The sequence below is a fragment of the Delphinus delphis genome, chromosome 4 (genome assembly GCF_949987515.2).
Source record: "Delphinus delphis chromosome 4, mDelDel1.2, whole genome shotgun sequence".
Taxonomy (NCBI): Eukaryota; Metazoa; Chordata; class Mammalia; order Artiodactyla; family Delphinidae; genus Delphinus; species Delphinus delphis.
In genome coordinates, this window is record NC_082686.1 from 84,127,418 (window position 1) to 84,148,796 (window position 21,379).

The following is a 21,379-nucleotide window of genomic DNA, read 5'->3' on the forward strand; positions in this document are numbered from 1 at the left end:
CACTATGTATCTGTTGAAATAGCATTGTAAGATTTCTGAGTCACAGAATGCCAGATAAATGTATTCTTTTTTGGTGTGAATTATTTGGAAACTATAAGAAAGAATAAAAAAATGATTGTCATTCATAATCTTATCCAGAAATAGCCACCGTTAACAGTTTAGATCAGTCAGTTTATACTGTAGAAACAACCACACATTTGCTTTGGGGATGGCTAAGGGAAGTGGAGGTAAAAGCTACAGTGTAATTTGCAGATTATTCAGAAAAAGTAGACAGTAGCACATAATGCAAAATAATAAATATGAGTGTGAGGGTTTTAGATAAAAGGAGAAATGAGTAAAAGCAGGAATGGTTGGGAAATGCTTCCTGGGCAAGGAGTGATGAGAACTAAAGGATTTGATATTTGCGCAAGGGATGATGAAAAATGTTCCAGGGAGAGGATAGTTATTAACGAAGGTCTAAGACTTCAGAAATAAGCTTGGCTTCTTTGTGGAAGAGAGAAAATGATTTGATTTTAGTGGGAATGTTTGTTTGGAGCTTAAATTGGTGAGATAAGCCTTCTTTTAAAAACAGGACAGAAAGGCTTAAATTGGAATTTATGGGCAATGGGGATGCACCGAAGATGATGGTGGCAGTAACAGCCATTTAATGTGGGGTTTTGGTGTGCCTGGCAGTGTGCTAAATACTTTACATACACTGCCTCATTTAGTGTTTAACAACTTTATGAGTTATTCATTCTTTCATTCAGTAATTCACCAGCTGCCATGTGCCAGTCATAGAGTGCTAGACATTTTTTATCCTTATTTGGCAGATGAGGAAACTGAGGCACAGCAAGTTAAATAACTTACCCAATGATGGAAGTGAGTTTTTGATTTTGAAGATACAGTAGTTGGAGAGGCTAATAGGGGCCTCTTGTACTAATCATTCTTTTTTAAAACATAATTCCTCCGTCATTTTGTTTATTTATTTATTTTTGGCCGTGTTGGGTCTTCGTTTCTGTGCGAGGGCTCTCTCCAGTTGCGGCAAATGGGGGCCACTCTTCATTGCGGTGCGCGGGACTTTCACTCTGGCGGCCTCTCTTGTTGTGGAGCACAGTCTCCAGACGCGCAGGCTGAGTAATTGTGGCTCACGGGCCTAGTCGCTCCAGGGCATGTGGGATCCTCCCAGACCAGGGCTCGAACCCGTGTCCCCTGCATTGGCAGGCAGATTCTCAACCACTGCGCCACCAGGGAAGCCCCTGTACCAATCATTCTTTATATTTTAGATTAGAAAAAAAGCTTTGAGAAAAGGATTATGTGACTAGGAATTAGACTGGAGGAAGTGACTGAAAGCTAGTAGAAGGGATGAATATACAACATTTGTATTTGAGAATTGGCCTAAAGAGTGACTAAATGTGACTGAATTAAGATTTCTAAAATACCTATTAAGCAGTATTCGAAATAATGAAGTCTCCTTTCCAATTAATTTAGGTTGCATCTTATTCTTACAGGAAAATTCTTCATTTTGCAAAATAAGCTGGGATACCTAGTGTTAGTTTCTCTATCTTGTATCTGTGGCCGCAAGTTAACTGGGCTAGTTTTTCTAGTCTCCTCTTTTCTTCCCACAAATAAAAACCAATTAACGGGGGCTTCCCTGGTGGCGCAGTGGTTGAGAGTCCGCCTGCCGATGCAGGGGACACGGGTTCATGCCCCGGTCCAGGAGGATCCCACATGCCACGGAGCGGCTGGGCCCGTGAGCCATGGCCGCTGAGCCTGCGTGTCTGGAGCCTGTGCTCCGCAACGGGAGAGGCCACAACAGTGAGAGGCCCGCGTACCGCAAAAAACACACAAAAAAACAATTAACGTCTTTGAACTTACATGTATATACTAAAAGAATTATTTCTTTGTGTTTAGAAATGTAGCACAATGTTTTGATACCATTAGAGAAAATGTTTTGAATCTCAAGTGTTGATTTAAAGGGGCTGAACCTATTCCTTAGTTATAACCCTACCCCTTACTAGAGCACAAAATAAATGATGTTTTTGGGTGACTATGTAGTCTTGATATTGAATCTTAGTTTTTATTATATTTGGTGAAGATAAAGCAAAATTAACATTTTTATAGCTGTTTGATATATCAATATGATGGTAAATTGGAATTTTAGATTACAGGAAAAGTTGAGAAAAATATTGTGCTGAAGGATTCGATTTTAAAATTACGTTTTATTCTATTATGTAGTAAGTATTGAGCTTAAGAAAAATGTAACATTGTTTAATGGGTATAGAGTTTCTGTTTTGTAAGACGAAGAGTTCTGGAGATTCATTGTACAACACCGTGAATGTAACTAACACTACTGAACTGTACACTGAAAAATGGTTAAGATGATACATTTTATGTGTATTTAACCACAATTTAGAAGTTGTTTTAAAAAAAGCCCTGAACCATAGAATATACAGCACAGAGTGAGCCCTGATGTAAAATACTGGACTTTAGTTAATAATATTGGCTTATCAGTTATAAGAAACATACCACACTAAAACAGTATCTTAAAAATAGTGGAAATGGGGGGAAGATGGGGTAAAGGTATATGGGAACTCTGTACTTTCTGCTCAGTTTTTCCATAAACCTAAAACTAAAAAAGTCTTAATTTAAAAAAAAGAAAAAAATGTAATAAAAGACAAATCATAATTTCTCTTTTTGTTTTGCATTGGTATTGGGTGTCAGGAAATGTAATGACTTGCTTAGTTGAAGAACTTAATTAAAAAGAAAACAGTTTTCTTGACAGCCTTTCTAAGGGTTCACAGGGCTCTTAAATTATAAAATTTGGCAGAAAGGAATTAGGAGATCGTAGGAGAGGAGGTGAGGCCCAAACAAATTGGCAAAGAGCGACAGTGACAGCACTGCGGTTTATTTATAAATAGCTGTGCTAATTCTAATGAGAGCTGGTGTTTTCCATATTTTCTCATTTTCTATAACCTTATTTCTTGTGACACCAGGATAGGGTACTTCCTCTGTCACCATCTGCTTCAGTCACCTGCCATTTCTGATGGTCTTCTGAATCTTAAATTTGAAAGGAATTTCATAAGTCCTGTGTTAAATCTAACCTATGCAAAGTAGCACCTGTACCTGATGCTCATATGGCTTTTATGTTTGAATATACAGGGCGGGGATTGAACACACATTGTTTTAGAAAGTGGTCCATTCTTATCACAGAATACTCTTCCTTTGTCTTTATAACTTTTACCATTGTTCTTATTTGACCTTTGCTGCAGCACAAAGGAAGTCTAACCATTTTTTTTCTCATTTATCCCTTCTCCTTTTTTTCAGGTCAGCATTCCAAATTTTAACTGTTCTTCATTTGAGAAGACCTTTGTTATTCCGTTGCTGTCACCCCTAGATAACATTCCCAATTTCTCAGTTTCTCTCAAAATAGAGTTCGTAAAGCTGAACATAATACTCCAGAAGGAGGCTATTTAATGTAGAATACTATGGATCCGTTATTTTTTGCGAGACTGTTCATTCTATTAATTTGTTCAAAAATTACATTTGTTTTTTACAGCCATGGTATTTTTAGGACCGTCCTGAACTTTCTTAAAGTCTGTAGGTTATTTTCTTATGAACTGTTGTGGTTCAGCTAGAATGTTATTACCTGTGCAGTTGATTTAAACATTTTTAACATTACTTGTTAAACATTCATTTAATATTCAGAAATAATTTTATAGAGTGTTTTTAATGTGTATTTTCATTTACGTAATCCCATTTGTTTCTCATAACAGCCCTTGGAGCTAAGTAAAAAACCTCTTTGTCATAAAAATGAGGAAACTCATGGTCAGAGAGCCTGACTTATTAAGGTCACATAACTTTAGAGTTGGTAGAATTGGGACTCAGCCTCAGATCTTCTGATTCCACATTTTATATTCTTTTTATTATATTATGCTGTGCTAACTATAGATATCTTTAGGTAAATTAAGACTTTGTGAATAGGATTTTAAATCCCCATTCATCCTCCCTAGTGAGTTGGCAACATTTTGTTCCCCTTAGGGATGGTTTTTGGATCCAGTCTCAATTCATTTCCATATTCATATGTCACTCAATTGATCATCTTTTATGAAACACATTGCCCTTGTTGATTCAGTCTGAAAGAATGACACTGGGATTATCTCTGTTTGCATTTTTAATTTTATTATAAGGGCTTAAGGATTCATTCTGCAAGTATCTCAATTTTAGGTAATACTATTATTAAGACTTGCTTGTATCTTTTTCTCTGTGTTATCCTTCTGTTTATTCTAACTGCTGTTGTTGCTTCTTGTTACATTATTATTGACTTTGTTCTCTTTCCAATACTGCTTCAGAATCTATAATAATAATTTTAAAAATTATTAAAAATAAACAATAGTAATAGTAAGGACACGTTATTTACCAGGCACTGTTCCAATGTTTTAGGTGTATTCACTCGTTTAATTATTACAACAACCCTGTGAGGGTAGATACTGTTATCTTTTTTTTAAACTGAATTACCAAGAGGTGAACTTAGTTGCCGGAGGCTACTTAATTAGTGGTGGAGTTGAGATTTAAGAAGCTAAACTACTATATTAAACCACTTCTCTCTAGCTGGGCTATTCCTTTGTCACTCAGACATTTCTAACTAAAGGGCAGCTTTCCTTCCTTTCCCCCCCTCCCCTCCCCTCCCCTCCCCTCCCCTCCCCTCCCCTCCCCCCTCCCCTCCCCCCTCCCCTCCTTTCCGTGTGTGTGTGTGTGTGTGTGTGTGTGTGTGTGTGTGTGTGTGTGTGGCCGTACCGTGCGGCTTATGGGATTTTAGTTCCCTGACCAGGGATTGAACCTGGGGCCCTGGCAGTGAGAGTGCTGAATCCTAACCACTGGACCACCAGGGAATTCCCTAAAGGGCAGTTTTTCATATGCTTGTGGCAATTGACATTTTATCCCTGTACAACTTAATCTTATGTGTTTCAGCTCCTAATAATAACATTAATCTTTTTGAATATTCCTGTTTCATCCAAAAACATTTATTGGCTGGTTACTCTGAGAGCATAGAGTTAGGAACATCTTAAGTCTGTCTGGGTGAGTTTGCAAAGTCTTCAGAAAGATTATAATTTTTGAGCCTTGAAGAATGAATATATGTTTTCAAAGCCAAAAGAAAAAGAAGACATCTCTAATGTGGAGAGATTAGCAAGTTCAGTTGCTTAGAGGTGAGAGACATAGCACCTTTGAGAAACTGCAAGTAAGTTCATTTGACTAGAAATGTAGATTTTTATCTGAAGGCAGTAGGAAATATTGCAGATTTTAAAGAAGTTAATAGACTTTATTTTTTGAACTGCTTTAGATTTACAGCAAAATTGAGCAGAAGGTACAGAGATTTCCCAACTACTCCCTTCCCCCACACTGCATAGCTTCTCCCATTATCAAATCCCCACCAGAATGGTACATTTGTTACAGTTGTACCTACATTGACACATCATTATCATCCAAAGTTCAACTTCACGGTAGGGTTCACTCTTTTTTTCTTTTTTTAATTTTATTGAAATATAGTTGATGTACAATGTAGTGTTAGTTTCTGGTGTATAGCAAAGTAATACAGTTATATATATACGGGATACATATAAGATTCTTTTCCATTATAGGTTATTACAAGATATTGAGTATAGTTCCCTGTGCTATACAGTAGGTCCTTGTTGGTTCTCTACTCCATATATAGTAGTGTGTATATCTTAATCCCATACTCCTAATTTATCCCTCCCCTAGGGTTCACTGTTAATGTTGTACATTCTATGAGTTTGGACAAATGTATAATGACATGTATCCACCATAATATCTTCATACAGAGAAGTTTCACTCTCCCTAATAAACCTCTGTGCTCTGCCTGTTCATCCTTTCCTCCCTCCTAACCCCTGGCAACCACTGATCTTTTTACTCTCTCCATAGCTTTGCCTTTTCCAGAATGTCATATAGTTGGAATCATGCAGTATGTAGCCTTTGCAGATTGACTTCTTCACTTAATAATATTATTATGCATTTGTTTTCCTCCGTATCTTTTCATGGCTTGAAAGCTCATTTCATTTTGGCACTGAATAATTTTTCTTCATCTGGATGTACCACAGTTTATATATCTGTCTACCTACTAAAGGACATCTTGGTTGCTTCCAAGTTTTGGCAGTTATGACTTCTGTAAACATCCATGTGCAGGTTTTTGTGTGGATATAAGTTTTCAGTTCATTTGGGAAAATACCCAGGAGTGTGATTGCTGGATCACATGGTAAGCGTATGTTTAGTTTTGTAAGAAACTGCCAAACTGTTCCAAAGTGGCTGTACTATTTTGCATTCCCACCAGCAATGAATGAGAGCTCCTGTTGCTTCACATCCTCGCCAGCATTTGGTGTTGTCAGTGTTTTGGATTTTGGCCCTTCCAAAAGGTGTGTAGTGGTATCTCATTGTTGTTTTAATCATTGAAGAATTTTAACATGGAAGTGAAACCAAATTTATATGCCTGAAAGGTCCATCTGAAAGCAGTGTGGTCCTTTAAAAGGTGTGGAGGCAGAACTAGAGGAAGAGAAATTGGTTATGAAGCTGTTGCAGTGATTTAGCTAGACATGAAGAGGCCCCTAGCGTAGGCCCTAGCAAGGGATGGAGAAAAGAGAGAGATTTAAAAGGTGCTTAGAAGCCAAAATGAGAAAGCTTTGATTGGAAGTGTGATGAGGAAGTTAGTCTTAACCCCCATTTGGGGATATTTGGAAATGTGGGGGGGGGTATTTTTGGTATTGTTGTAACGACTGAGGGCTTCTACTGGGATTAGGGGTCTGCTAAATGACCTGCAGTGCATAGGACTTCATTTCCTTACAATGAAAAATTGTGTTTCATTGAGAAACACTGTAGGGTGATGACATTCATTGAGAGAAAAGAAAATGGTAGGTCTGTAGTTCAGTTTGAGCCCTGTTGAATTTGAGTTGTTTGTGGATATCCAGTTGAAGATGTCCTTAGGCAATTAGATGTAAGAATCTAGAATATAGAAAGAGCAGTTTCAGATTTAGGACTTGTTAGAGATGGTTTGAGCATATAACTTGAAAAAAGGTAAAGGTTTGAAAAATCTACTGAGAGAAGTAGAGGTGGTTATTGCTGACGTACAGTGTTATAGAACATCAACATTTAATGGAGAAATGGAGGAAGAGGAGCAGTAAAAGAAAATAAGGCCAGAGAGGACAGAGGAAAATCAATAGAGTGATACCATTAAAGCTGAGAGAAGCGACAGTTCCATCCAGGAGGTGTACTCAGTTTTGTCAAATACGGCAGAGAGCCAAGTAAATTAAGGACTTAAAGGTTTATTTGGCAACCAGAAGGGCTTGGTGACCCTTCAGAGATTACTTTCAGTGGGGTGAGTGACGGAGGTGGACACTAGTTTATAGAATTAAAATGTGTGGTAGGTGAGGAAATTGGACAATGAATGTAGATTACAAAAAGTTCTTTTAACTACCTGAACTTTCAAACATCATATATGTACACTCCTATTCTTGTAAGATTCTTAGGTTAGTATATCAGCTGAGAAATGGGCCTTTATAGGTGTCTCATGGTTTACAGTTATTTGAATATTTCATTGTTTCTCATCCTTATTTTCTAAAAATTAATTGAAAAGGGAAAAAAATGCTAACACTAGTAATAAGCTTAGTTCTCATAAATTTAATGCATTTGAAGTGAAGAAGGATATCATTAAGCATGCTAATAACAGCAAATCCTACTATACATGCTAATAAGAGCGATCTTACTGCACTTAAGCTAGACAATTATATGTTTGGTTGGTAAAGAAAAGAATAAAATTAAAGAACCTGGAAGGAATATTTGGTATAGAGCTTTAAAGACTGCAAAGATTAAAAAGGAATTGTGATTAGTTAGGGGTTGTTGTCATATTTCTAGTTCTCTTAAAACATGGGGATCTGAACTGGACTTTCAGACATGTTTTCATGAGCACATTAAAAATAAAAGTAGAAGACTCATGTACTCTCTCAAGATGATCTGTGAAGGGAAGGAGAAAGAGGGTAGCTTGTAAGGGAATGGAGAGATACAAGAAAGATTTATTAAAGATAGGTGATAACTTGAGCGTGTTCCTTTGTGGAGGGGAAAGCTGGAAGACAGGGCAAAGTTGAAGATACAGGGAGAGAAGAAAATTAATCAGTAGACCAGATTCCTTGAAAAGGCAGGATGGCATATTGGATCCATAATAATGGTGTTAGGGGCTTAACCTTGGATGGGAGAAGAGGCACCTTTTCCAAGGAAACTTGTTCATTCAGCAGTTTCTGAATGCCTACTGTGTGTTTCATTCTGCTAGTTTGGGGATATGTAGTCCCTATCCTTGAAGAGGTTAGGGTCTAGTGAAGATGGGGGATTTTTTGCCTTATGTCCTATATGTTTTTTTTCAGGTAGGATGTGAGTCTTTTTGGAGTCTTTCCTAGTCTTTCATGATTCCTCAGATTATCCAGAGTAGTTTGGAGATCATATCTAAAAGGACTTTTAAGTTACTTGGGATGTAATTTTTCCTGACCTGGAAATGTAAATTTACTCATAAAAGCTTGACCTAACTACTTTAGTTCTTTGAAAGAGATCATAGTTCTTTCTCTCTGTTGTTATGACAGATATAGTTTTTTGTCATGTGGTAATATTGCTTCTTTATCCTTATCGGCTCCAAAACCAGTTAAATAGTCATTTATATCCTCTTCATCAGACTTTTAAAAAGACAAATCTTAGTTTATTATTAATTTTAAATTTTTAATATTCTTAATGGTCTCCTTGAGGATCAGTCAGCCAACAACTTGGAGCGTAAGATTGGTTAGGATTGTGGGTAGTAATTCTTTGCATTACAGCTTATAGGTGTACCTCAGTGATTTACAGCTGGGGGCAGTTTTGCCTCCCAGGGGACCTTTGTCAATATGTGGAGATACTTTTGGTTGTCACCACTGGGGATGGGGCAGAACTGCTACTGGCATCTAGTGGATAGAGGCCAGGGATGCTGCTAGTGCTGTAATGCACAGGACAGCTTCCCACAACAAAAAATTATCTGCCCCAAAATGTCAAAAGTGCTGAGGTCAGGAAATACTGGTGTACATTAATATTTGAATACTTATGAGCTAGTCAAACATGCTTACTTACGTTATCTTATTTAAACTTCAGAAACCCCTTATGAGGTAAGTGATATCCTTCTTGCCCTGAAGGCACCATTCATTTGTGATGGAAGCAGGATACAAAGCTTGGACTTAACTCTATAGGAAATTTTTATTATGTAAGTATTCAGGACACGAGCCTTTTTTTTTTTTTTTTTAAAGGCTATCTTTTGTCTTACCTGGTGTTTTTTTTTTTTCAGGGACAAATATTCCTGACATTTGAAGTATATAATTTATTTTTAATATTACAGATCTAGAAATGGCCATTGCCTACTGGAATTTAGTGCTTAATGGAAGATTTAAATTCTTAGACTTATGGAATAAATTTTTGTTGGTAAGTTCATATTTTCTGCAGTTCGGTGTTTTCTCTAAACTTTTGCTTTGTTTGAAGATAAATTAACATTTTAAAGCATAACTAACTCATTTCAGAGCATGTAATGGACATAGAATGAAAAATTTGATTTCCAGAATTTTATTACATAGGTTGTTTTGCATTCTTGTATTTGGTATCATCTGGACTGTTTTTTTGAAACTCTTTTTAGTGATTTGGATGCTTCTTTTTTTTTTTAATAGGAACATCATAAACGATCAATACCAAAAGATACTTGGAATCTTCTTTTAGACTTCAGTACAATGATTGCAGATGACATGTCTAATTATGATGAAGAAGGTAATGAACATTTTGCTCTATCAGTTTTTTGAAAAATTTGTCTTCTTTTATCACACAGTCTTGAACTTCTTGTCTACTTCTGTTTTTCTTAGAGTTAATTTCCTTCTTCTGAGCTTTTATTTGTGCTCTTCTGAATGTATGAAATGCCTTCATCCTCTTTACCAATCTGCATTGTTTCCTTAAATACCAATTCTGTGTATTCATGTCTTCCAGAAAGGCATGAGTACTTTTCATCCATGTTTTAGATTTTCAGTTTACTTTAAGAACCTATTCTTTTCTTAATGTACTTTTATAGTACTTGTATATGTATTTTTTGTTGTTGTCTGTTTGTTTTGTCTGTGAACTTGATTGTAAACTCCTTAAGTTTAGTGACCTTGTCCAAATGGAAACGGACTTTAGTTTCCTACTGTAGTACTCTTGGCATTCAGTAAATATTCACTGATTGAATGCTTTTCTGCTGTTTCTTCATGTATGTATAAGGATGATTTTGCCATCCACTATCAGGACATGTGCTTTTGTTTTTCTGGAACTGGCAGTGATTTACATTTGTTTCTTCACGCATACTTACCTAGTTCCCCTTGCGAATTAGCAGGATTTTTTTTTTTTTTGATATTGTTGAATAGGCAGAGGTATTTTTTGAAAAATCTCTAGTAACCTTGGTCTCCTTAAAAGTGTCCTGGAACTACTTAATGTAACCAAAGATAATGTTATTTCCTTATCTTTGTTTTCATTGTCATGTATTGTCTTCTTTAAGAAGTGAGAAATGACTGATAATTGATAATTGTGCTTTCTGTTAGACCTTACACAAAAGTGAAGAACTTCCTATTTGGAGGTTGGCATAGAGAAGAGGCATGTATAGAGGCATGCGCATATGTAATTTAAAATCCTTTAGTAATTTATTATCATGAAATAGGTTAGAGTTTGATCCTTGCTGTTAATTTCCTTTGTAAGATTGCCACAAAGTGCAAAAAAAGATTAACTCCAACCTACTGTGCTTTCAGCAGCACTGGCAGCATGTCATCATATCAAGGTCAGATTTGACCAAATTACTTCAGTGGCCTGGCTTCAGTGGCCTTCAGAAAACCATAATATTATTAGTTACCAGAAGGGTTATTTTTTTATCATTCAAGGAATTATCAAGTATTGGAATAATAGAGAAGAGAGAAAGGAATACTCTAGGTAGAAACTCTAAAGAGCTAGAAATTTGGAAGTCCTATCAGTGGGAATACTTATAATGACATACTTTAACAATTATGGGGAAGATATTTTAAAAAAATAAAGGATTCTATTAAAATGTTAGCCTTATTTCTGCTTTTCTTTCTTTCCTTTCTCCCATCCCCGCCCCCCTCCCCCCCCCCACAGGAGCATGGCCTGTTCTTATTGATGACTTTGTGGAATTTGCACGCCCTCAAATTGCTGGGACAAAAAGTACAACAGTGTAGCACTAAAGGAACCTTCTAGAATGTACATAGTCTGTACAATAAATACAATGGAAAATTGCACAGTCAATTTCTGCTGGCTGGACTGAACTGAAGATCAATCCTCACAATTCAGACTGAGGGTTGAGACAAAACTTTAAGGATACATCTTGGACCATATCGTATTTCATTCTTCTAATGGTGGTTTGGGCTTGTCTTCTAGTCTGGGCCGCTCTAAACATTTATTATTCCAACATTGTGGATTTCATCTTATATCTGTGGACCATCCTAGTTTATTCTCCCATAAGTCTTAGAAGCTTTATGGTGATTATTTTGAAGTTTCCATTCTTGCATAAAGCACAATGCTGTCTTCATCAGAAAACAGTTTGGCATAAGAATTAAACATGTGAACATCACAATTTATAAAAACTTCTTAAATATATGCTTTGGGCTAGTTGCAAAGACTATGCTGATAGCACTTCCAGTGAGAGTGATATATTTAAGTGTACCAGATCTGGAATGTTGTTTTGGTATGGGGGGATTTTTTTTTTTCCTGGCAAATCACATGTATTGTTAACGTGAGTAGAGTATCTGTTGAAAAAAAAGTCAAAATAACCAACGTGAAAAATTTTTAGGATAACTTGGTGTGCCTACCCAAAATTTTACTGTGTTTTAGACCCTCGATTTCAGAAGGTTCCACAGATCTAGTCTGCACTTATCTTACCCATGTTTATATATAGTTGTCTTACAGGGGGTTTTATTTAGAAAAACATCTGCATAATGTTAGATTCTACTCCTGTCTACATTATGCACTCCATAATTGGATTTCATTATGATTTTGAAACGCTGATATGCCTGTCGAGTAAGTTAAACTATTTAATTTGTTTTGAATGTTTTAGATTGCTACATAATACAATATTCTAAATTTAGGCATGAGGGTTTATTTTTGTTTTTTGGGGTTTTTTTGGTCAGCGCACTATGGAACACAAATGAAATTCTCTTAATTTATAAGAAGATAGTAGGAATTAAATTTTGAAAATGGTTGTAATGAGCCATAAAGTTCAATTCTTATAGGTACTGCTCTTTCAGACAAATAGTCCATTTTTGATGACTTCTTATTTTGTTGAAGTTGCTTTAACTGCTAATCACTGTGGTTGCCAAATATTTCAGGAGCAAAGATTTTCAAGCAGGCATGCACTTGATGCAAAGTACCAATCTGGCTTCTATTTTCGTAAATTATTTAATTTTTACTGTTCTTTGTTTCACTCAGATTAGCTCAGTTTTCACATCAAAGCAGCACTCTGTCTTGTATGTTTCTTTTTTTTCCCTTCATTACAAGACCCATGAACTGCTTTCATGCTGAAAATGCTCATTTCTTTGTTCACTTCTTGACCTGTGAAGAAGGGTTTATTGCTTTCTTAAACATTTCTATAAGGCAGGTTAAAAAATGTAAAATTTCTGATATTGGATGACTGGTTTTTAGCAGGAGTAGATTTTGCTTGGTGTATCCAGGCACTCTAAGTTCTAATGTTGAAATTATCAAAGGTATGTACTTCAGAATAGCAGTACATTATAAGGTATATGCGGAAATGATTTTAAGAAACAATGATATATTAAAACTACTTTTTATTTACGATTTTGAAATTGACTAGAAAGCTTTCCCCATATATATTAATATTCTAATCATAACTTTAATTCAAGAATATGATTCTATCAAAAGAAAATTTTGAAAATTTCTATTCAGGTTACTGGAATTGGTTATTAAAAAAAGAAAAGAAAAAAGAAGAATCCTGCTGCTTTCAGTATTTCCTGATTTCATATTTGTAAATACTAAGAGGAACTTCAATTATGAAAAATTTTTAAAAGATATATATATATAAATGTACTATTTTGTTTCCTGTCTTGAAGATTTTGAGTTATGGTATTGTTTTTGAATTGATTAATTAATTCCGGTATGCTGTGTTTTGAAATGAGATCCGATTAGCTTTTTTTCCCCAATATAAATTGTTTTTCATAAAAGTCTGATATTGATTCGTGGCCTAGTGCCTTGGGTTTTACAGACTTTTCCTTTTAAATGCAAGACCTTTTCAACAAAATAGTGTTTGTCATCAGTTTGGTACTAAACATTTATAATTACTATGTAATTATAAACAGAAAAATACATAAAGCTTTGAATATAATCATGTAGCATAAAAGTTAAGGTTGTTAACTCTATGATGGCATCTTAGAATTAAACAATACTATTACTAGGGCTGAAAAGAGAAGACTGATTTAATGTGGTGTGGTTATTCTGAGGATACATGTCTGGTTACAGGGAATATTTTGTACTAAAAAATGCTTACACATAATGGCCGTGTGCGTGTGCGTGTGTGTGAAAGAGAGAGATTGACAGGTTGAAAGAGACACACATGCTCACACACACACACGCACACACACACACACACAACTTGAATTGCTTTAATTCATTAGTGTTTCAGTCTTCATTCTGGTAAACTCCCCATGCTGATTCTTTGTTTTAAACTGAACCACAGGTACAGTTTCCTTTTTGCCAAATGTCAAAACAGGTACACATTTTACAATGTAATGCTTTTTAAATAGTAAAGTGTATAAAATTAGAAGTGCCCACATATAAAAATACTTGAGATCAAGATTATCTTTAGTGACTATCATCTGCATATCTCTGTAAGTTCAATTGTGTTTCTTACATCCCTGTCATATTACCAACAGAGGCAATAAAAGCTTCAGTGAAATTGCCATGACTAAATCTTTTCACATATTATTTCAGTGTAATACTTTTAAAGACTAAAATATACCAGAAAACTTTTCCAGAAAGGATAATTATTTATGGAAAGAGCATTATAATGGCAAGTTTTGGGGAGAAAAGACATGCCAAGTCTTGTTTACTACATTTAAAATGTTTACAACTATACTGGGCTGCTTTATTTAATTAACAGTACTGTAGTTGTGTAATACGGCTTTGTAAGTATGTGTTCTTCATTAGACTTTTAAAAAGTTTTAATGAGAGAAAGAAAACTTAATAAAATAACATGGGAAATCTTTTATATAATATGCTTACTGGGGAATTCTTATTTAAGCAAGGTATACTATTTTTTTTCCTCAGAAAGATTTAAGTGAATGAAGTATTCATCTATTTTTTATTTGACGATAATCAAGAGGTTTGAGTAGTTGTAGCCAGTTTAATGTGCACTTTGCTTAGATTTTTAAAAACATGTTACAATGAAGACTACGTATTGTAAACCTTCTGTAACTTTTACGTATGAATGACAGAAGAAAGTTAAACCTAATGAAAGAATTTTGGAATAAAAAAAGGAAAGTGGTGCTGGGGAAATTTATTATAGTTCACGAAGTATGCCTTTGTAAACCTGAATCAACTTTTAGAAGGAATTAATTTATGGAGTTCTAAATGTTAAATTGTGTATATTTAATAGAAAATACTTACTTGACACCTCAGCAGTTTTCTTTAAATGTTACTTTATACTTTTAACAATATGATTTATATTGCATACATAGATGTTTTGATAAGATTTTATCAAATTTGATAATGTAATGATAAAATGTTTTTAAAATGTGAACTATTTAACATATAACTTAATATCTGAGGACGCAATACCTGAATTGTGATTTCTACATAATGTGATAATTAGGGTTCAAATTATGGCTCATCATTTAATTGATTATAAACGAGTATATTTCTGAACTCTTTACTTGCCTCCATTTTTACAATCATATAGCAATAATTTCTATTTTTATTTTATAAAAATGTGGTGAAGTTATATATCATGATACCTTTACCTTTGATTTCTGAAGGGGAAGGGGTTTATATTTTGTAGTTGATAAATTTGAAAATTCCTAATAGTACAAATCCCCTTTTCCAGGTTTACCCTATTTGTCCCTATTTTGGTTGAATATTTGCTTGATTTGTACCTGATTCTGGAGGCAGATAGTCCTGTTTTTTTTTTTTTTTTTTCCTTAATTCATAATACAGTTACATAAATGGTTTTACCAGAGCATTCTTGCCATCTATTTTCTTTACTGCCTGTTGGGTAACTGGCATTTCTTACTGACAAACTCATTTATTTGACACTTTTCCACTAGGCTCAGTGTTTTGTGTTAATGTGGCTTTTGACTTCTCTTCTGTTGGTCTTTTTTTAATCTGTCATAATAAGGAAATTATGATAAAATGTGCACAGCCTTTGTAGTAGATGGAATTCCCAAAAAGTAATGTCTTCATTTATGGAGTTTTAAAGACAGATTATTTGGGGAATCGTTTTATAATTAATCCATTTTAAAAATTGAGTTCCTAATATATTTTTAATCAAGTATATCCAAGTTTTTCTTAAAAGTATTGCTTATGTATTTTCAGCTTACCTTTTCTGTATTTGTGCTATGCAGAAGTCAGTGTAGCTTGTAACTTAAAGCATTTGTTTTCAAGCCATACCTTGAGGCTGCTGTATTTATGAGGTTGGAAGCTTTCTATTTTATCTCTTGTAGGTTATTGGCGTTTCATATGAGATTTGGTTTGGGGAAAAAATGTTTGGTTAAAACAATGTTTGTTTTAATGACTGGCTTATAGGGAACATAACCTCTTTGGCAGATTTTTCAGTGGAATGGGAAGAGATGGAGTCGGAATCCATCAAATAAGTTTAAAACAAACAATTTTTAACCAAAATAGTGAAAACAAAGCTTGATTTGAAACTTCATTGTTTCAAAGTTTGGAAACTTAACAGACGGCAGCATGTGAGTAACTTAATGAACAAAGCAAAGAAGAAAAGGATAATATTCATTTTATATTTAGAATGTATATATGTATTTAGGTAGATGTTTAATATAACTACTTAAATTTTTATTTCAGGTTATGAAATATTTTAAGAAAACATTGGATCTAACGGAAAACTTGAGCGGTGCCAAATGAGATTTTTACGGAAACGAACACTGTAGGGCATAAGTTTAGGGGAAAACAAAATGGCTAAGGGGAAATACTAAGGAAAGCTCTAGACAGTGATTTTTATCACATAGTTACATGACACAGAGCTTAAAGAGCAATATTTGATCAGTAAGGTTTAGAGATGTGTGTACTTGGAATCCTTTGAAAATAGCTAGTTTAGTTTTCAATATTCTTAATCCTGTGAGAGTATGTTAGAATTAAATATATTGAAATTATATGAAATGAAAGCCAGAGCTTTAAAATAGTCATTCTTAAGACTTTATTGTGATGGTACTCAACAACAACTTTATTGAGCTATAATTTACACACCGTAAAATCCACCCATTGTAAGTGTATAATTCAGTGGTTTTAGTAAATTCATGGAGTTGCAAAACCATCATCACAATCCAGTTTTAGAAAATTTCCATCAGCCCATAAAAGTTGCCCTCCTGGTCCTTTGCAGTTAGTTCCTGTTCCTACCCCAAGCCCCAGGCAGCCACACTAATCTGTTTCTATAAATTTTCCCTGTCTAGAAATTACCTGTGAATAGAACCATACAATTTGAAGACTTTTGTATCTGGCTTCTTTCCCTTGGCATAATGTTTCTGAGGTTCGTCCGTGTCATAGCGTATACCTGTACTTTAGTTCTTTCAGTTGCTATATAGTATTGCATTGTATGGATATACTACATTTTGTTTATTCATTCACCAGTCGGACATTTGGATTGTTTACATTTTTGGTTATGAATAGTAACTCTGTGAGCATTCCCCGTTATTTGTCATTGTGTGGACATATATTTTAATTTCTTTTAGGTAGATTCCTAGGAGTGTAATTGTCGCGTTGTTTGCAAATTTTGTTTGACTTTCTAAACTGCCAAACTGTTTTCCAAAGTGGCTGTACCATTTAAAAATATTCCTATCACAATGCATAAGGGTTGCAGCTTCTGTAAATCCTTGTGAATGTTTATTATTATTACTATTATTATTGTCATTCTGGTGGATATGTATCTTAAGTGTGCAAGTTATATATATATATCTAGCTATCCTAATTGACATGTCTGTAGGATGTGCAATTTGGGTAAGTATTGGGTTGGCCAAAACGTTCGTTTAGGTTTCCCATACGATGTAATGGAAAATCCCCAATGAATGTTTTGGCCAACCCAACATAAGGTGGTCTGAGAGATTGCTGTAAAATTACTTGAAATGTACTTACACTTACTTGAAGGCAGTATTTTCTGTAACCAGTGAGGGTAGTTGTTACACCCTTCCAGTGGGAGTTCCAGTCCCTTAGTGAACTCTGGTGAGGAGATAAACTGTGTAGGTAAAGAGTGATGCTGATGGCTGTTGCTTTGTGCTATTGTGTGTACGGTGATTGATATAACTACCCAGTTAGCCTGTGACTGGTGGTAATACTTAAAACGTTGTATACGTAATTTGTACAGATATGTCAGTCTCATTATTAATTTTCTCAGAGCTCTTTTGCTTTGAGAAATTAATTTCTTAAGTTTGTAAAACTTTAGTTGATTCTGTTTAGTTGCTGCCAGCCACCTGTGCTCTTAATACGTAGTGGACATTGGTGTAGTGTTTATTTTATTTTTAATGCTAAATTTCAGAATATACAAAATAGTATGATGAACTTACTTCCACGTAATCAATTCATGGCCGATCTTGATTTATCTGTATGCCACCCATCTTCCCAACCCTGATTTATTTTGAAGCAAATCCCAGGTAGCAAATAGTTTCATTTGTAAATATTTCAGTTATGTATGTCTGAAAGAAAAAGCTCTTTAAGATAACCACAATACTGTTATCACACTTAAATGTTAACAATTTATTAGTAATTATTCAGTTAGCATTTAAAATTATCTCATAATTAATTTTCCAGTTCAAGTCAGGTTTCAAATAAGGTCCATATGTTGCATATATCTCTGAATTTCTTTTAACTTATGGATCCCCGTACCTGCCTCTCCTCAGCTCGGAATTCATTTGTTTGAAAATGCAGTGGTTGCTTTAAATTTTTAAACTTCTATGCAATTATATTTAAGGTGACATTTGATGTACTTAATCAAAAAATACTGTTAACTTGAAAATATTTTGGAAGTTAATGAAGTGTGGTCTAGAAAGCCACAATAATTGTATCAACAGACATTCCCTTAACTTTAAAATATAACGGGACTTGTATCCAGAATATATAAAGAACTCTTACAACTTAAGAATAGAAAGACAACACAATTTACAAATGAGCAAAGTATTTGAATAGACCTTTCTCCAAAACGTATATACAAATGGCTAATGAGCACATGAAAAAATGCTCAACCTCATTAGTCATTAGGGAAATGAAAATCAAAACCACAGTGAGTTATCACTTCACACCTTCAAGGATTACTTTAATAAAAATGGACAAGTGTTGAAGAGCATGTAGATGAATAGGAACCCTTGTACATTGGTGGGAATGTAACATGGTGCAGCAGCTGTGGAACACAGTTTGGCTGTTCCTCAAAAAGTTAAACATAGAGTTAACATATGACTCAGCAATTCCACTCCTACAAACAGACTTGAAAACATATTCATATTCCAGCCCCTGGTAACCACTATCTTACTTTGTGTGTCTATGAATTTGATTATTTTAGGTACTTCATGTAAATGAAATCACACAGTATTTATCTTTTTTGTGATTGGCTTGTTTCACTTAGCATAAAGTCCTCAAGCTTCACCCTTGTTGCAGAATGTGACAGGAATTCATTCCTTTTAAAGGCTGAATAATATTCCATTGTAAGTATATATCACATTTTATTTTGCTTATCCATTTATCTGCCAGTGGACATTTGGCTATTGTGAACAGTGCTGCTGTGAACATACATGTGCAAGTATCTCTTTGAGATCCTTTCAGTTCTTTAGGTTACATACCCAGAAGTGCTATTGCTGGATCCTATGGCAGTTCTAGTTTAAATTTTTTGTGGAACTTCTATACTGTTTTCCACAGCAGTCACACCATTTTACAATCCTACCAACAGTGCACAAGGGTTCCAGTTTCTCCACATCTTCATCATTACTTATTTCCTCCCTCCCTCCCTCCCTTCCTTCCTTTTTTTTTTTTTTTATACTAGACATCCTAATGGATATGAGGTAATATCTCATTGTGGTTTTGAATTGCATTTCTCTGGTTAGTGATTTTGAGCATCTTTTCACATGCTTGTTGGTCATTTGTATATCATCTTTGGAAAGATGACTATTCAAGTCTTTTGCCCATTTTTGAATTGGGTTATTTGATTTTTTTGGTGTTGAGTTGTAGGAGTTCTTTTGATATTCTAGATATTAAGCATTTGGCCTTATGTTATTAAGTCCAATGTGTCTATATTGATTTTCTGTCTGGATGATTTCTGTCTGGATGATTGATGAAAATGGGATATTGAAGTCCCCTACTATTATTATATTGCTGTCTATTTCTCGCTTTAGATTTCTTCTTTTATTTTGCTTTATATTAAAACAAAATAAGGGTTTGTGTGTATGTGTATGGAATCTTGGATTTTCAACATGAAAGATAATATCTGCAAACATAATTTTTCTTCTTTCCAATTTCAATGATTTTTAATTCTTTTTCTTTCCTAATTGCTCTGACTAGGACTTCAAAAAACATGTAGAATAGAAGTGGCAAGAGTGGGCATCCTTGTCTTGTTCCTGATCTTAGAGGAAAAGTTTTGCCTCTTTTACCATTGCAGTATAATGTTAGCAGTGGGATTTTCCTATATGGTGTTTATTATGCTAAGGTAGTTTCCTTCTATTCCTGATTCGTTGATTTTTTCTTGCGGGGGTGGGGGGGGGTGTCAGGAAAGGGTGTTGAGTCTTATCAAATGCTTTTCTGCATCAATTAATATGATAATGTGGTTTTTGTCCTTCACTCTGTTAATGTGGTATATTAGAATGATTGATTTTCATGTGTTGAACCGTCCTTGCATTCCAGGAATAACTCCCACTTTGTCATGTTGTATAATTCCTACTGGAACTCTCCACAGAATGTAATCACTAAATGTTATACCTCTTTAAGTCTCTTTATTATTGTTGGGTGTCTGTTGCAGCAGTATGGCCGTATCTAACTACTACATGCACTGAATGTGAAAGTTTTCGAAGGGAAACAAGAAAAATTATTGAATTGGATCCTCAGGTACTTTTTACTTCCAGGCTCATTAACAAATCTGTAACTTGCTTAGAGACATGAGGAAGAGAAAATTTAGCTCACTGGTTCACAAACTTTAGTGTATCTAAGTTTTTTAGTTTACTTATTTTTAAGGTAACCACCTTAGTCCTACTTCTGGAGATTCTGAATTGGTTCAGCAGGGCCAGAGCTCCAAAAGAAAAGGAGCCACCCATGTGATTTAGATCTAGCAGAGAACAGTAGTTCAAAGTCCCTGAGTCACGAATGAACTTGGCAAGTTTGAGGAATGGAAGGTAAGGCAGTGAGGTGGCACAGTGGCTGAGGAGCAGAGTGCCATGAGATGAGAAGAGGCAGGCAGGAGGCACATCACGTATGATTTTGTGAACTAACACAAGGAGTCTGACTTCCTAAGTGCAATGAGACACCTTTGGAGATTTTAAAACAGGGAAGAAAAAATTTTTGAGTTTTGCTTTTAAAACATGACTGGCTGCTGTGTGGAGAATGGTTTCCAGGGAGTTAGGAGGTTGCTGTCTAGACTAGAGGTGATGTTCCTTTGAACTAGTGTGACAGTGATAGAAGAGAGGTTGGCAGACTAGGGATATATTTTAAAAGTGGCATCAAATAATTTAATGATGGATTGTATGTTGGGGGGAGGGAAGGAAATATGTCTAGTTGGAACAATTATGTGGATGATGGTGTCATTTATCATAATGGGAAACAGTTAGATTAGAAATGGGGGGGGGGATCAAGTATTCTGTTGTTAGACATGAATGTTTCTTATTCTCTCAAACAAGTAAAAATAAGTGATGCCCCAAAGTATAGCCAGATAGTTTTAGTGCCTCCAATCTGGGTGCTATGAGCATTTTTGGGTAGGACAATTCTGCATCAGAGCTGTACATTTTACCACAGGAAATAAAAAACTGCCCCCCCACCATGTGATGGTCTAAATTGCACACATATTTTTAAATGCCAGGTAGGGTAGTTCTACTACAGGTTGTACCTCTGGTGTACCTTTGCTCGTGCAAGGGGTCTTTACATCCTTACATGTGTCTTTTCT

At 35.0% G+C, this 21,379-nt stretch overlaps 1 protein-coding gene across 2 annotated transcripts in view; it reads left to right on the top strand.

The window, feature by feature from the left end:
• Positions 1-13,975, top strand: part of DCUN1D1 (defective in cullin neddylation 1 domain containing 1) — a 30,933-nt gene extending 16,958 nt beyond the window's left edge. The window contains exons 5-7 of one of the 2 annotated variants that reach the window (XM_060011068.1): positions 9,389-9,471; positions 9,711-9,807; positions 11,170-13,975. In XM_060011068.1, coding sequence (XP_059867051.1) covers positions 9,389-9,471; positions 9,711-9,807; positions 11,170-11,249 — 260 coding nt within the window. In that variant the 3' untranslated portion in view covers positions 11,250-13,975. The other variant, XM_060011069.1, reaches the window with a different exon arrangement.
• The last annotated feature ends 7,404 nt before the right edge of the window (positions 13,976-21,379 follow it).